General features: G+C 39.1%; 1 protein-coding gene across 1 annotated transcript in view; it reads left to right on the forward strand.

Moving 5' to 3' along the window:
* Gtf2f2 (general transcription factor IIF subunit 2) overlaps positions 1–16,808 on the forward strand; it is a 116,153-nt gene that overhangs the window by 13,531 nt on the left and 85,814 nt on the right. Inside the window, exons 3-4 of the mRNA XM_051195359.1 lie at positions 4,682–4,700; positions 5,879–6,023. Of these exons, the coding sequence (XP_051051316.1) occupies positions 4,682–4,700; positions 5,879–6,023 (164 nt within the window). The remainder of the gene's footprint in view (positions 1–4,681; positions 4,701–5,878; positions 6,024–16,808) is intronic.

A 16,808-nucleotide genomic window follows, 5' to 3' on the forward strand; every position in this document is an offset into this window, starting at 1 on the left:
AAAGCCCTTCTTCGTCCAACTTTGCTTTAACAACTTTCCCCAGATTGTCATTTGACCTTACGTACATCATCGTCACTCCATTTGGACCATGACTTTACTATCCAGCCTACCTCAGATATCTGTCTCACTTGGTCAGGCAACAGAGACTCTACAATGTTGTTGATGATTTTATATTTATTTGGTTGGTTTTCATAACTGCGAAAAGAAAGAAGTTTATTGTCTCAGTGATAATAAGAACTTGTGACTTTTTGATATCGGATCCATGAAATACTTTAAAAGTGAAGAACCAAGACATGATTTTTGTTTTTGTTTTTTAAAGCAAGAGAAATGAGTAGAGTTTGAAGAAGTGCTGTGGGTACTGAGAAATGGTTCTGAGTAGTGAATGAGGAAATCAGTAGCATCTTGATAAACTCTGAAGGATGGGCCAGGTACTTACCTCATTGCTTTTTGGAGATATTGTTTAGAAAACTAGTTGGTGTTGGCCATTTTAGCCACAGATCATTAGGCAAATGGTATGTGATAGTTTTAATGTGTACTAATAAAGTCTTGTGTACTTCACACACTGTAATGTACTTCATACACTGACACACACCAAGGGTAAGCTATATGCATCCACCTTTTTTTTTTTAAAGGTTACAGTTTTTCTTTTGTTTTCTATGAAGTTAACCTGTCAGAGCTTATTAATCTGTCCTCATTCTAGCTAAGTTGCTGCTATAATTATCTAAAAAGGAAGCTCCCCTCCCCTCTGTGTTCCCTAATTGCATCTGGGTGATTTTCTAGTTATCCAGACTGGAAATGTCAATGTGATCTTTAATTCATCCTTTTCCATTTGCTGCCCACTTGCAGCCATTTCCTCTTCTGTCAGCTCTGACAGCTCAACAACCCACTGTGATCTTCTTCCTGCATTTTACCACCACCTGGTTCAAACCTTCATCCCTCTTTCTGGGACTTTGGTGTTACCCCCATTCGATCCAGTAAACATGATAGTGTGGTCTTCTGCATCTCTGCCCTTCCCCATCTGCATCTCTGTGTCTTAAAGGTAGCTGCACCATACATCTCAAGATGTAAGTTCAGAAAGCCACTATGGCCAGTCCAGTGCCTGACCCACACTCATGTGTGGGGTTGTTGTCAAGTAGAATTTGAGGCTGTCATTGCCAAATCTTCAAGTGTTGGAAAAGAAGATGGAAATTCATTTATTTATGTGAAATCGTAAATTTTTCCCCTTTTCCATAATATTTTCCCAATATGTAAAGAAAGACTGAGAAATTGGTAATAAAATGTTTTAAGAATTTAGACTACTAGGGACTGGAGAGATGGATGGCTCAGCAGTTAAAAGCACTGGCTGTTCTTCTGTAGAACCCAGGTTCAATTCCCAGCATCCACATGGCAATTCACAACTATCTGTAACTCTTGTTCCAAGTGATCCAACACCCTCTCTCGACTAAGGGCTATGCACACAAGTGGTACACCTACATATACATGGCAAAACACCCATACCCATAAAATAACTTAGATTCCTTACTTTGATTAAAAGCCTTTTTGCTACTTAAAATTAGGCTGCTCTTCTTGTGTTAGAGGGTGCACTACTTTCTTATCTTGGATAGTCTATATTAGCCTGAGGTTTTCCCATTTTATTGATCCCTGTCTTTTACTTATTTTACTTATTTTAGTCTGCACTTCTTGACACTGTACTATAATGGTGTGTATGGATCTCTGTAAACACCATGGCCAGCAGAGTAATGACCTACATGAAGCAGGAAGACAATCCATTCAACATGACTCAATAGCCACTGTCAGTTCAAACTTAGGGAGTCTGACACTGGGCAGTTCATTTTGGCGTCTTTTAAGCACAGTACAATTTTGGAAAAAAGTTTCCTGATAACTCTATCAAGTGTGCAAAAATAACACTTTAGGCATGACTACATTGAAACTCTTTTGCAAAGTACATGTGGTTTCTTCCATAAATATGGATTCTATAGCTTAAGAGTCTAGGGAACGATCTGGTGTAGTCTAGGTCATACAGATAGCACAGAGGGTACCATGTATATATAAAGCACATGTGACATCGCCCATAAAGATAGTGACTTGATGACCAAGTATTCTAATCAGTGAGCCTATGCAGGCCATTCTCATGCAAACCACCACATAAGGTTTTATTGAGTGAGAAACAATGCTCAAGGCAGAGGTCTGAGAAGGCATGACTGAATCAGATGTGGCCTAGCCCTACAGATAGGTCACCAGGATGTTAATCCATTTCCAACCTTCTGGGTAGAAAACATTGTACCTGTCTTCTTTTGTAGAGACATCACTGCTTGTTTAATATTCCTGATTTCCCTAGTACTTATCTGAGTACAAGGACCCCTGTTCCTTCTACACTGTATGTATATACCTCTGTTGGATCAATTTGACAAGATACCAGTTACTTGTTTATAATTCTTTATAGATTTAACTCTTCGTTAGCCAGTGTTTTTTTGTTTTGTTTTAACTTTTACTGAGTTTTTTCTTTGATAATTGCAAACCTGTATAACATGAATTGTGATTATCGGAATCTTATCTCTAATCTCCCGCCTATGATACTTCTCCCTTCCCACATTCGTGATTCTGTTACCCTTTTGTTTTTGTTTGTTTTGTTCTTTGAGAGCCATTGAGTTTAACCAGGATCATCAGTGTGACCGTGGGTTTGGAACTGTCTTCTGGAGCCTCAAAGTTCCTCAGTGAATACACTACGTCAGTCATGGGAAGGGAAGGGCTCCAAGTATTATGTGGCTCGTTATAGACAGCCATTGTTGCTCTGAGGTCATGTCTGCATGGCTGTGCCATGATCAGAAAATAGCATTGCACAGTCCTTCTGTCTGTTTTCTGGCTTTTGAGTTCTTTCTGCCTTCCCATCCCCACTGTTTCCTGAGTCTCAGAGGCAGTGATAGAAAGGTCCTGTTGAGGGATGAGCACTCAGCCATCGCTCCTCTCAGCCCCCTGAGCAGCCATGGCCTCTGCATTCACCACTGTTCACTGCAAAGAGCGGCTTCTCTGATTAGGCTGGTAGTAGCATTGCTTTATGAGTATAAATGTAAATATTTAGAAGGCAGCTTAGCACCATGACATTTTAGCTAAATAACAGTATTATGTTCACCACTTTGCTGTGGTTTAGTTTTACTTTTTATTTTATGTATATGATTATTTTGCCTGCATGTAATGTACCTGCAGGCAACAGAAAAGGATTTTGGATCACCTAGAACTAGAGATAGGATGTTTGTGAGCCACTGTGTGGGTGCTAGGATATACACATGGGTCCTCTGTAAGAGCAACAAGTACTCTTAACCCTTGAGCTATCTCCAGCTTCATCAGCCATGGATTTTTGACCAGGTTTACAGTATCAAATGTGAATCCCCCTCTTGTGGAGCAGGCCTCAAAACCAGTCAAAGAGCAGTTGTATTGCAGTTTAATAAAGATCAGGATATCACATCGGCCGATTAGATGTTTATTCAGGGAGAAATAACTTAACAGCCTAGACAGATGAACACCAGCAAGTTCCCTGAAACACACAAGCCACCATTACATCAGTGGGCACATCTTTCTGGCAGGTTGATGTTGCAGACTGCTCTGGGACTTTTTAGGACAAGGACTTGTGCTTCTTCTCAGTGTCTAATGGATATGGAAGACTTGTAATGGCGGAGTGAATGAGGGATTTAATGAAGGCAAGTTAGAACCAAGCTGATGAGGAGAAACAGCAGTTTCTGCTTGGTCTTTGCACTCCAGTCTTTAGTCCATTTATATTTTTTGTGGTATAAGTCAAGTGTGTTGGGTCATCTGAACTTGTTTTTGTTCTTTCGTTTTGTTCAAATAGTATCTGCAGATCATCATTGCCTAAAGAGTAAAGTCTGTGCTTTGGGCTGTGATATTTAAGGTCCTCCACAGTTGATCTTAACTCTCTTTTTAATTTATTTCCTCCCCTTCTTCCTTCCCTCCTCCCTCCCTCCCTCCATCTTTTCATTCCTCCCCTTTTTTTGTTTTGGAGGGGAAAGTCCTAGGATTGAACCCAGTGCTCTTACACTGAGCTACATCCTAGCCCAACTCTTCCCTTGCTTTGCTTTATTCTTCTAGCAAGATCTGATTGTTTATTTGTGATGATTTTACGATTTTCTTAGGCAGGGGCTAGAAAGATGACTAGGAATTTAGAGTGCTTGACCCAGAACCCATATGGTAGTTCACAGTTGAGTTTAAGTACGTTTCCAAGGGATTTGACTTGTTCTTCTGGTCTCTTTGGCACTATGCGTATATGTAGTGCACATGCTTACATGTAAGCAAGACACCCATCTGTCTAAATTCAATCTTTAAAAAACTAGAGTTGGTTAGGTAAATGAAATCTTTTCAGGTGGACAAAGAAAGTAATGAGCTGCTAGAGGCTAAAAATTCCTAGAAATAATACAAATTAGAAGATCATTAGTTAATTAGGAGAGGTTATAGTTATATGATAAAAGTTCATAAACTAAACATGTGGGGTTACTTTGACAATCTTTTCTTACAGGATTACAAATAGGAGCAAAAGATAACCATTAGTTGAAATAAATTTAATGTTTTCTGCAGTAAGAATGGGTATGTCTTTAGATTTTTTTTTTTTACTTATATATGAAAGTGATATGCAATCTAAGTAATTTTATTTTATTTTTTTTTTCTCTTTTAGGAATCAAGGAAGGACTGAGGTGAGATTATATGAAAATTGTATTGAAATTGTGAACTGTGCCTGGTAATTATGAACTGTGCCTAGTATTCCTGTAATTCTAGCACTTGGGAGGAAGGGGAAGGTGAATCAGGAGTCCAAGGCCATCTTCTGCTAGTTACAGGCCGGCCTAGGCTACCTCAGATTCTGTTTTACAAAATTCAGCAACAACAACAAACCACAGTGAGAACATTTAATCATCAATAATAGCTGTTTGCATTCTGGAAAACTCGAAAGTCTGGTTAGTCAGGAATACATAAAGATATAAATGCTACTTGGATAAATAAGTGGACCCTTTTAATTCAGTCTGAGCATTTTTCTTCTTTGACCTATCTCTCATAGCATTGTGAAGCAGAATGTGGCTTTAGTAAAACTAAAACTTCAGCATTACTTCTGTGGGACAGAGACATTTGATGTAGAATTTTAAGAATGTTAGATTTTAAACTGTTGAGTATAATTTGTACTGTGTATATGGTTGTAATAGTAATTACCGATTGTAATAGTAGCTGTGTAGTTAGTAATTCATGATCTTCCTGCCTAGGTGGAAAGCCAGTGATTTTATAAGTATTTTTAATATATGAATTGTTTTTTCAGGTAGAGATGGCATATGATATAAATCATTTGAAAAGAATACCTTCATTTTATACCAGATGACTGAATTATTCTTCAAAATGGAATGTTTTAAAGTATCTTAAAATAAAATAGTATCATATATTCATACAATAGCTGTTAAACCTAAAAAATGAAATTTATCCTGTGCATAGAGTATTTAAGCTTTTTAGAATAACTAGCTTGCCCCTTACCCTTTTCAGATACAGTTGATTTCTCAATATTAAAATATTCTTTCAACAAATGTTTTCCTTCTGTGTGTCAAGCATGTGCTAAGTCTTAGGGAATGTTTTAGTAAAAAAGTAACATCAGTCCTGTTCTGGAAAGACTTTTTCAGCCACAGACCAGAGAAGACTGGTACAAGCTCCATCATTCTGACACATGGAGATAAATCTTCTGTTTACAGCTTAAGAATTAAGGATTTCTGGGTGACACTTAAGAAATAAATGTTTACGAGACTTAACTCACATCTTTTAAAAGTTTAAAAATTGTAATCAAACTGTCTGTATAGATACTTTGAATTTTAATAAGCTTGGTTAATTTGTCCACTAGGTATCGTTTACTTTAAACGAGGATCTTGCAAATATTCATGATATTGGTGGGAAACCAGCTTCAGTCAGCGCTCCTCGAGAGCATCCATTTGTCTTGCAAAGTGTTGGAGGACAGACATTAACAGTGTTTACCGAGAGCTCTTCAGGTAAGGGGGGCCAAAGTATGTCCTACGATTCCAGTATATGTTGTATAGACTTTCTGTCTTATCATACATACCTGTTGCTCTGTTTGAGGTGGTTATTGCCTACTGTTTTGTCTACTTGTTTGTCTCATGTCATGCAATCTGTCTGCTCTTGTACTTTTCTTGTGATGAATGAAAATTTGACCATTACCTGAGAAGAGCTTAATACTCATTGGGGTGTGACCTTATAGACAAAATAGATGGAAGGGTGTAGTGTTGAGCCACTCTTGTGATCCTGAGTCTTGCCAAGCTAAGGCAGCCCTGAGTTGCCTTGCTGAGTGGCTGTAGAGCAAATGTAAGCTGTGGTTTGTACAGTGCTCACTTTAGGAAATGGGTTTGTTTGCATTTCTGTGCTTGTGTGCTTTGTGTTTTGAGGAGCCTTTTTATTTTATAAAGATTAACTTTCATTGGCATTAGCTTTCAGAGTGAATGAAGTATAGTTTTGAAATTGTGTGTGATATCAGTGTGACATTTTATTAACAGTTCAGTAAGCCAGGAGCAATTGGTTGAGTTTGTGAGTTAAATGTGGAAGAAAACTTGCTGCGTTGTTTTTATTAGTTTTTTACCTTCATTTTTCACTGAATTTACAACATTGCTATTAAAGCGGCACTCCTTCCATTCAGTAGAATTAATTTTCTCCTCATTCAAAAAGTTAGATTATGTAAAAGAAAATAATTTTGTTGAAGATCAAGCATTTTAAAGCAAACTGCAAGATGTTACATATGCCAAGAATGTTATTGCTTTAAAAAAAAGCCTCATGAAGCATTTTTGTTATGACTTGGATTTTAGTAACTGTGTGACCTGATCTATTAGATTTCTAGTAGATCTATTGGATTTCTAGTACTGTGTAGTCTTTCCTTTTCCCTTGATGGGGAATCTAAAACTATGATGAGTATAACTTTAGGGACATGAGGCCAGAGCTAAAGGATTGATTTTCCTTTTATTACTTTGTTGCTGCATTACTTTGTTGTGTAGTGTTCAGGGAGGTAGAAGATAGACCTTTATGTTGGAGAAGGTTCAGCTAGTCAGTAGCCATTTATAATGTATCCCACTGTTCAGGGTGCAGTGCATGTACAAACAAGCAGTCTGCATCTGCAGTTAGTCTTTGGAACCATAGTACTGAGGACTGTTGACCCTGTGAGGCTCCTCTACTGTGACTGAGCAAAGCAGAAGCAGAGTCTCAGGAGAGGCTCAAACTTGCCTGGGGGACGGGGGTATCTTGTTTCTATCTTCTTTTTCTTTTCATAACTTTAATGCTTTAGCTCTGTCTGTGATTTAGAAAACTAACATGTGCTGTCCTCAAGAATTGTTCATCAGTGTAGCCTTTGTGTGAACAGTCTGTGTTCTCGTTCCTGGTGACAAGCCTGCTCCCAGTGGTGTGCTTTCAGGCTTATCTTGGCACAGGGTATGGAAAGGATGCAGACTGTCCCGCTGTTGTGTCAGCCTGTGTGTCTTACTTCATGCAGTTATTTTGCTCTTGTGTTTTTCTTGTGGTGAATGAAAATTAGACCATTACCTGAGAAGAACTTAATTCCCATTTGGATATGAATTTATAGAACAAGATTGTTTGGACTAGTTTGGACAGTGTGTTCTTGCATTGCAGAACTGGAGGAACTTTTTGTAGTGCAGAAACTTACTTTGTAGATGGGATTTTTCATCTATTTTTTTTTTCCTTCCTGGTTATTTCCTTTTGCAAGTCATTGCCCTTAACTTTCTTTGTACCTTCCTGTCCTTTAATCTGGGTAATTATTTACACTTACATTGTAAATGTATTCAAATGTTTAGAACACTGTTTGACACCACTGGAAAGGAGAGACCAGTGGGTCCTTGGAGCTTGTTGTCTGTTTAGCTGAATCTGTGAGCATTAGCCTCTAGTCTCCACACACATGCACATATGTGCCTGTGGGCCTGCACATGGAACCACATACACATACACCATAAACCCAAAAGTGTTGGAAAAGTAATTGAGGGAGGAAGATAACCTGTTAGCCTTTGCCCTTTAAACACACATCTACATACATGTATGTAAACACATACACATACATAAAAAAATATTTTAAACACTAGTTTAGATAACATACCCATCTGTAAAATGTAGACTTTTATAAGAAAATTGCCGTGGTTTTTAAGTTCAGTATGTATAGAGTTTTAGATATAATAATAACTATTCCTTCTGTTAAAGTAATTTTGTTGATTTTTGAGACTTTCTTTGAGTCATCTTTGAGTTTTACAGATTGGAATATCTGTGGAAGATGGAGTTAATAAGACTAACAGTATACTTTATAATGCCATCCCTTAATCAAAACTGTTTTCATAGCATTAATGTTTTATCAGCCAAATTAATTTGTTCGTGGTTGAGTAACCTACTTGTTTTGGGTTAGCTCCTCTATGTCTGCATTTCTATGTGAACTTCTAGAAGGTTAATTTTCCAGTTCATGTTCTGTGGGGATCGCTAATGTCTTTTATGTCTACCTCTGGGAATGCCTCATGTATTTTGCCTTTATAACCCTTCATTTTGTGTGTTCAGTTTATTTTCCCCTAAATTTTAGATTATATTTATTTTTTGTGTTTGTGTGTAAGCATGCAAAACCATGCATGTATTAGTGTGTGTGTGTGTGTATAGGTAAGAGGAATGTGTGTGTAGGTCAGGGGACAGCTTGTGGGAGTTGGTTCTCTGTTTCTACCACGTGAGTCCCAGATTTAAGCTCAGATAGCCATGCTTGGGGCAATTGCCCTCACCCACTGAGCCATCTCTTGCCCGAGTTTTCTTTATAACTGCCAATTCTTGACAAAGTCTTCATTTATCTATTGGACAAATTTTCTAATGCCAGGTTCTGTGCTCGAACAGGAGCAAATTCCTGTCCACTGAGTCAGCCAATGTTTGGTAACAATTGCTACAGTGAGTCCTTGAATGGGTTCAGTAGAGAGAAAAAAGCATGTACTTTGCCTTAAGGTATTGGGAAAGTCTTCAGAAGTGCTGATGTTTGAACTGGTCCTTGGAGTATATGAATAATTGCATGAATAGGAGTGAAAGAAGCAAAGATAACATTCATTGTTTTAATGTTGAGTTGTTGCTAACCGGGCTTCATTCTACCTTCATTTCACCTGTTTACCATTTTGCTCCGCTCAGTGGATCCAGTTAAAGCAGAGCTCAGCTGTGAAAAGTGGGAGTAGAAAGGGGTATGGTGTTGTAGAGATGGCAGAGATTGTACTGACAGCTCCGGTGATGGGAGGGGATCGGAGGCTAAGAGCTTAGAGTGGTTTCCAGTGTGGGGCATGAGCATCCGGATGGTGTTGAAACTTAGTTAGGACATTCTAAAAGTGACAGGCAGGCCTTCTTTGCTCTGATTCGATCCTGGCTTGGTGGATGATCTTAACAAGTAAGATGGACCCTTTGAAGTAGGTAACAGAAATGCTGCTATAATGACCTTTGTCCTTGCTTGTTTCTGAGCCCCTGGGCACTATATTTGTTTCTCTTTGCTGTGTCCTTGTACAGCTCAGGGATTGACCTGCTGGTGGCAATGAGAGAATGAAGAAAAGACAAACACAGAAAAGCTGGATTGGGCAGCCTGGGTTCTCTGGTGGAGAAGCCTCAGCACCCGGGAATCTCAGCATGTTTATGTAGTTTGAACAGAGAGGCAGGGTTGTTGCACAGGTGAATCTGAGAGGCAGAGCTTATGGTATACAGATGAATGAGGAGGCAAGTTTAGCTGATCTGGGTGGGATCGAGCATCTTCATAGAAAAGCAGCCTTCTGGGGCTATGGTGGACATTTTCTGCACACAGTGGCATCATCTGCAGTGAACCAGAGAGGGGCTTTGGTCTCTGAGCCTCATCCTAGTGATGGTCTGTGGATTTAAGGCTATGGTCCTGAACATGGCCGTGCCCGTGTCAATAACACGTGCCATTCAGGTCTTCCTCCACTGCTCACACCCCTTTCCCTGAATGTCACTTCGAAGTCATCTCTAAGCCCTGTCTACCTTAGCAACTGAATTGGGCTTTCTTGTTTCCCAGGTGATTAAGTGACAAGGCTCCCACAGGGGGAGGGGAAGCACTGTCTGCCTACTCTTCCTCTGCTGACTCGTTGCTAGTCATAGCAGTCTCAACACATACGAGGAGAACAAAAGGAGATGGAAGTCATGGTTTAGTGTTGTGTATATTTCCTGAGCTGCCACTGAGGTTTGTGGCTGGCCTCACTGTCTACTGGGGACTGCCAACTACTCGGGAACAGTGAACCTAACAGTAAAAATGTTACTTTATTCAGTGGCTGGAAGAGAGTAAAAGGAGTATCTGTGTGGTTCATATTTAAGTATGTGTTTAGAAATTTAGAGCTGGTTTATGTGGTAGCTATAAACCAAGGACAGGGTGAGAGGGACTAAAAGAAAGAAACTGGGATCTAGAATAATGTTAAGAAATAATATTGGGAATGACAAATTTATTAAAATTTAATGACTTACTCTTGTATTTTGTATTTATTGAAAATATTTTTTTTCATGAAAATTATTCTGATATGGTTCCCCCTCCCTCATCTCCTCCCAGATCCTCCCTCCCTCCCAGCCATTCAAACTGCCTTTTGCTCTCACTCTTTAGAAAACAAACAAGCAAGTATTTAAAAAAAAAAAAGCAACAAAAAGCACCCCCCCCCACACACACACAGAAAACACAGATTGAAAAGTATAATAATATATAAGCAAAAGACTGGTAAAGTTAAAAAAAAAAGCCCAGAGAAAGCATTAAGACACAAAAAGTTTCTCTGAAATACCATTGAGTTTGTTTTACATTGGCTGTCTACTGCTAGCATGGGTATATAAACCCTTGAGTCTGGTTTGTCTACACAGTAAGACTCCATTGGGAGAAAACTAATTCTTTTATGACTTGTGGATCAGGGGTGTGGGCTTGTATTCACTTCACTCTCAGCACTGGGATCCCATGTGGTTTGGGCCTGTGTATGCTGCTGCTGTCTCTGTGAGTTCGTGCATTCATCCGTTTTGCTGTGTCTGCAAGGCCTTACTTCCTTGGTGCACTCCATCCCCACAGGTTCTCACAGGCTTCCTTGAGCTCTGAGGGGTGGGATTTGATGGATACAACCCTTTTAGACCTGAGTGTTCCAAGGTCTCTTCACTCTGCACTCTGAACAACACTTTTGGGTATTTCTTCCCGTCACTGCAGGAGGAAGCTTTTCTGATGACGGCTAAACGAGACACTGATGTGCTTCCCAGGCCAACGTAGCCCGTCTTTATAATGCAGTATTTTAAACCTTTAAGAAGTTTAGAGACAGCTTATAAACTCTCCTGATGGTCCTGTTCCTAAGTACTACCATTTCTGTTCTCAAGACTAGAGGATTTTAGATACACTGATTGCCATCTTTCTTCTTCATGGTCTTAGCCCCACAGCTGTTTCTCCATAGAGGACTCTTGCTCTGGGGTTGCTGTGTGAGCATGACTCAGGGTACTTCTTTTCTGTGTGTCTTTACAGTTTAACCAGAGAAAACCAATACAGTTTTTGGAGCTGAATTAAACAGTGTCTTCTATATATCTAGCAATGAAGGAAGCTCAGTGCTTAGATAATAGTTTAGATGGAGTTTCTTTTCCACCTGGTCCCTCAGCCATTTAGTCCCAACTAAATAGAGGCTTGTATTAATTATAAACTGCTTGGCCAGTTGCTCAGGCTTTTTATTGGCTAGCCCTCTCTTAATTATTAGCCCATATCCATTAATCTATGTGTTTCCACATGGTCTTGGACTTACTGGTGATGCCCGGTCCCCTTTCTTCCTCTGTAGCTGCATAGCATCTCCCTGTTGGCTCCTCTCTTCCTCTACCCGGATTCTCCTAGTCTGTTAGTCCCACCTATACCTCCTGCTGGCCAATCAGTATTTTATTAAACCAATATTCACAGCACACAGAAAGAAGGACATTCCTCATCATATTAGAGCCATTTTAGAAGTATAGAGTGTATACTCACAAGATTAGGGTTTTTTGTTGTTGTTTTGTTTTTTTTTAAACCTGTAATTTTGATAGTCATTTCTGATTATAAGTTACACCATTGAGAAACTTAACAGTTCAGTGTTGCCAGTGAAACTGTACTTGCCAGAGCAAAATGGAAGATGCTTGCATTCTGTTTAGCCGTGACACCCATGCATTTTTGTAATTTGGTGATGAAGCCTCCTCTTCATCATCTGTATTGTCATAATCATACTGACAATGTTTTCATTGTGAATCAGTTAACATTTAGAATATTGTTCCTCAGAAGGCTCCATCTATAATTTCTAGCCCATTTTTATTTTCCTAGTTAAGTAAAAAGATTGCTTTATTTTTATGTGTATGGGTTTTTGCATTTGTGCATGTTTGAATCATGTGTGTGCCTGCTGCTGGAGGAAACCAGAGAGGGCATTGGATCCTCTGGTGGGCAGCCCCATGTTCTTACCTACTGAGCCATCTTTCCAGCCCTGATTTTTCCTATTTTTTTCAAGATTGCTATAAATTTGTTACTGTACCTGTTCTGTTATTGATGAATTTCACTTATACTTGAATTGGTGTTGATTGGGTGTGGTTTCTGTTAAATAAGTAACTTCATTGTGGATCTCTAATTTCTCTGTGTCTTTGATAGGGTTTTTGTTAAAGTCAAAAATCATTAACACACTTTTACTTTTATTGTATGTCATACTTAGCTGTCTTTTAAAAAGATTTGTTTTTACTGTATTACGTATAGGTGGATATGTACTCAGAGAACAGGTGCCCATGAGGGCCAGAGGCATTGAGTGCCCCAGAGCTGGAATTAATGGTTGTGAGCCATCCAACAGGGCTGCTGGGAAGTGACTTGGGTCCTCTGAGAGAGCAGTAAGTGCTCTTAAGTGCTGAGTCATCTTTCCAGCCTCATATTTACCTTTTGAAATATTTTGAGACCTACTTTTGACCAAACCTGGCCATTTCCAGTTTGGTAAAGCAGTTGTAAGGGATTAAGAAAAATTTTCACACCCAGAGAGAATGGCAGGGGCTACAGAGATGCTTGTCTTGTGACTTCCATGAACTGTGACTTCCAGTTCATGAAGTTGTTTCTTTGTTTAGACTCCGGTATACCCAAGTTCTTACTGAGAACTTAGCATCTTTACAAACCAACTCAGCATGAACAAACTAGTTTCAAAAATGTTATTTCTTTTAGATTTTGAAATTGTCATTGACAGAATTTAATTTTAAAACACTTAATTTTTTAAAACATAATTCTTTATTGATTTTGAGGGGGGTTCACATCATATACCCCAGTTCCACTCACTTCCTATCCGTCCATATCCACCCCTCATCCCTGCAGCATGCCCTCCCAAAAGAACACCGCAGATTAATTAAAAACAAAACAAAAAAGAAACCTCACCTCTCTCCTTCGTCTTTCCAATGCCTCTTCAATTATCCTAGTCACATCAGGATCTGCGATGTTTAAAACATTTAATTTTTTTCTGTTTTTACATTTGTTGTCTTCCTGCTTTTTATTTTTTCTGTATGGGTTTTTTGTTTTGCCTGAGTGTGTGCACAATTTGTGTGTAGTGCTAGAAGAGGCCAGAAGAGGACTTCAGATCCCCTGGGTCTAGAGTTCCAGCTGGCTGTGAGGTTGTGAGCTGCCATATGGGTGCTTTGATTAAACCCATGTCCGCTGCAAAGAGCAGCCAGCATTAACTGTTGAGCAAGCTCTATAGGCCCAGTTTCTCATTTTTAAAATGTTCTTTGGGGGTGGTATTAAATGGTGTTATTGATATTATTTCTCAAACATCAAGGTTTATGTGGTTTCTTTTGCCTTTTGAGTCAATCTTAAACCAGGCTGTCCTAGAACTCTGTGTGTAGTTCAGACTGGCTTCAAACTTGTGGCAATCTTCCTGCTTGAGCCCACTTAGTATTGGTATTACAGATGTGAGCCAACATACCACACATTCTGTGCCTCGCTATATTTATTTATTTGCTTGCTTGCTTGCTTTTGAGAAAGGGCCTCATGTAGTCCAGTCTGTCTTCGAGTTGTGCAATGAAGATTGATCTTTATTTATTTATTTATTTTTTAAATCTTGATCTTCTGCTGTCCTCCCTTCTTTCCTTTCCAAGTGCCAGATTACAGGTCTGTGCTATCACCCCTACTCTTCCCATGCATTCTTTTATTAGAATATGGATAGAAAAATATCAAGTGGCTAGCTTTCCTTGCTCTGTGTTTGTATTATAGAAAGATACGATGGTTTATTTGGTTTCCTTTGTATTGTTAGCATTTAGAGCTGTCTTCTGATAGTGTCGGTATAGTAATTCCCTTGAAGGAAAAGTAAGACTCTACCACTGTCTTATTATCTCAAAAAAAAAAAAAAAAAAAAAAAAAAAGGCACACACTGTTTATTTAATTTAAAAGTCACCATAGAATATTGAGAGCTTTCAAGTAAATAAATAAAAGTTAAAAATTAGCAGCCCCTTGTGCCCCAGCCACACTTGTCCCACTTTTGAGGGCTCAGTGCTGATCAGAGATGGTGTGGTAATAAAGTCACAGCGCAGTAGGCAGTAGGGTTGGAAGGGGTGCCCATTGGACAGGAAGGATGTGCTTACCTGCTCTTCATTGCAGTGGCTATGCATTTCATCCTCTCTGTTTGGAAAAAAATGGAAGGGGTTTTTATTGTGGCCTATAAGTACTTAATTTATTATTGAACAATAACCTTATAAATAGAAAAATAGATAACCTGTTAAGGTCTTATTTTGTTCACTCTAGTGGATATAAATGAACTATATACTCTGTTCAGTAAACCCACTGTCATGCAGTGGTAGTATGTTATTTTATTGATGAGAGAGATGATTTTACACAGGCTATAAGTTTATCCAAATCATGCAGCCTGTAGGCTTGACCCTTACATAGACCATTTGACATGCACACTAAAGCAAATAGCCCAACCCTGATATCCCTGCCCGGCTCCAGGAATTTATGGTAGATGTTTTTAATATGGTGTAGGTAATTATAAACAAATTAATTTGACTTGGTTTTCCTTCCTTTTTTCTTTCTCTTATTATTATTATTATTATTTTAAATAAATTCTTACTCTGTAGTCCAAGCCAACCTCAAACTTGCTATCCTTCTGCCTTGGCTTTATAGGCTCATACCACCATGTCTAGTTGAGCAAATTAATTTTGGAAAGATATATAATTGTACCTTTTACATTTGTGTCTTTTCCTCATCATTGCTCTGGTAAATTATACTACCTAAAACTGTATCGGTCTGTATATATCACTTTGATGTATAATACAGTTTTCTTTTTTTCTTCTTCTTGCTATAAACCTCAGTTCTTGAGAAACTATCCATGCAGTTTGCCCTGTTAGGAAGCGGACATCATGTGTCTGCAGATTATGAAACTTGCACTCTCTAAGTATAAGTTATATTATTACACATTAGTGCAGTGGGTGACTTCTGGCAAAGCCTAGAGGTGGTTTTGGTTGTTGCAGCTAGAAGCACACTACTGAAATCTAGAGCATACTCCATGATGGCCAGGGAGGCTCTTAAACATCCTGTAATATAGGACACATCCATGATGAAGAATTTTCCAGTTGAAACCATCATAGTGTCAAGGTAAAAAAAAAAAAAAAAAAAAATGCTAATCTAATGGAAGCAAAGCTACAGTTTTTGATGGACAAGCTATTGGCTGCAACTCCTTGAGGATGCTAATGTTATGTAGGGGGTAATGTGTTGAAGGAGCCAAGAGAAGTGATTGAACCCATTCACTCTCTTGGTGATTCATTCTCCTAGGGTTTCTATTGCTGTGAAGAGACACCATGACTACAGCAACTCTTATAAAGGAAAAGATTTAATTGTGATGGCTCGATTACAGTTTCAGAGGTTTAGTTCATTATCATTATATCAGGAAGCATGGTGGCGTGCAGGCAGACACGGTGCTGGAGAAGGAGCTGAGAGTTCTGCATCTGGATCTGCAGGCAGCAGGAAGGGAATGTCACACTGCACCTGGCATGAGCATTTGAGACATCAAAGCCTGCCCCCCTAGTGACACACTTCTGCTAACAAAGCCACACCTACTCCAACAAGGCCACTCCTCCTGATAGTGCCAGTCCCTGTGGGCCTGCAGGGCCATTTTCTTTCATACTACCACAGTCATTGTGTGTGCTCTGGTTTCTCTGCCTCAGCTCTCTGTAGCCTTTATTTTGTCTCTTTTGTTATAGTAGAACATTTTATGCTTTTAGTAGGCTACGCTTGAGGTTTTAGCCTTATAGTAATATTTTAAAGCATCTACTCTAAGTACCCTCTTTTTTATACCTACTTTTCTGAGCTTACCGTTTTAAAACAGCTTGGGGTGTTTACCATGACCACAAAAAGCATACTTTTGTTAATTCATAGTAGCATTCACTAAAGAAAACCTTACATAGGGTATTTTAAATGTGGCCTTTTACTGCTTTTGAAGAAAGTTCTTCCAGCTGGGAAGATGTCTTCTGTGCTCTGTTGCATGTTCAGTCAGGCAGAGGGAAGCTGCAAGCAAATTGAAATGAGGCTAGCTTCTCACTTGTGTATTTCAGAGGATTATTTTATAGGATTTTTCAAGGAAAAAATATAAGCTTGGATTTTTCACCCTCTAACCCTACTTTTTGAGTTTTTATTATGATGAATATTATGGAAGCCATGCAAATCAGAGCAAGTGTGGGAGGGTCTGTCTCCTTGTCATGGAGCTTCAGGAGTGTCAGGTCCCAAATGGCTGTAGTGCTGTTTGGTATCCGAAAGTGTCTTCTTGGCCTCAGAC

Source organism: Phodopus roborovskii, unplaced genomic scaffold (assembly GCF_943737965.1).
Source record: "Phodopus roborovskii unplaced genomic scaffold, PHOROB, whole genome shotgun sequence".
Lineage (NCBI taxonomy): Eukaryota > Metazoa > Chordata > Mammalia > Rodentia > Cricetidae > Phodopus > Phodopus roborovskii.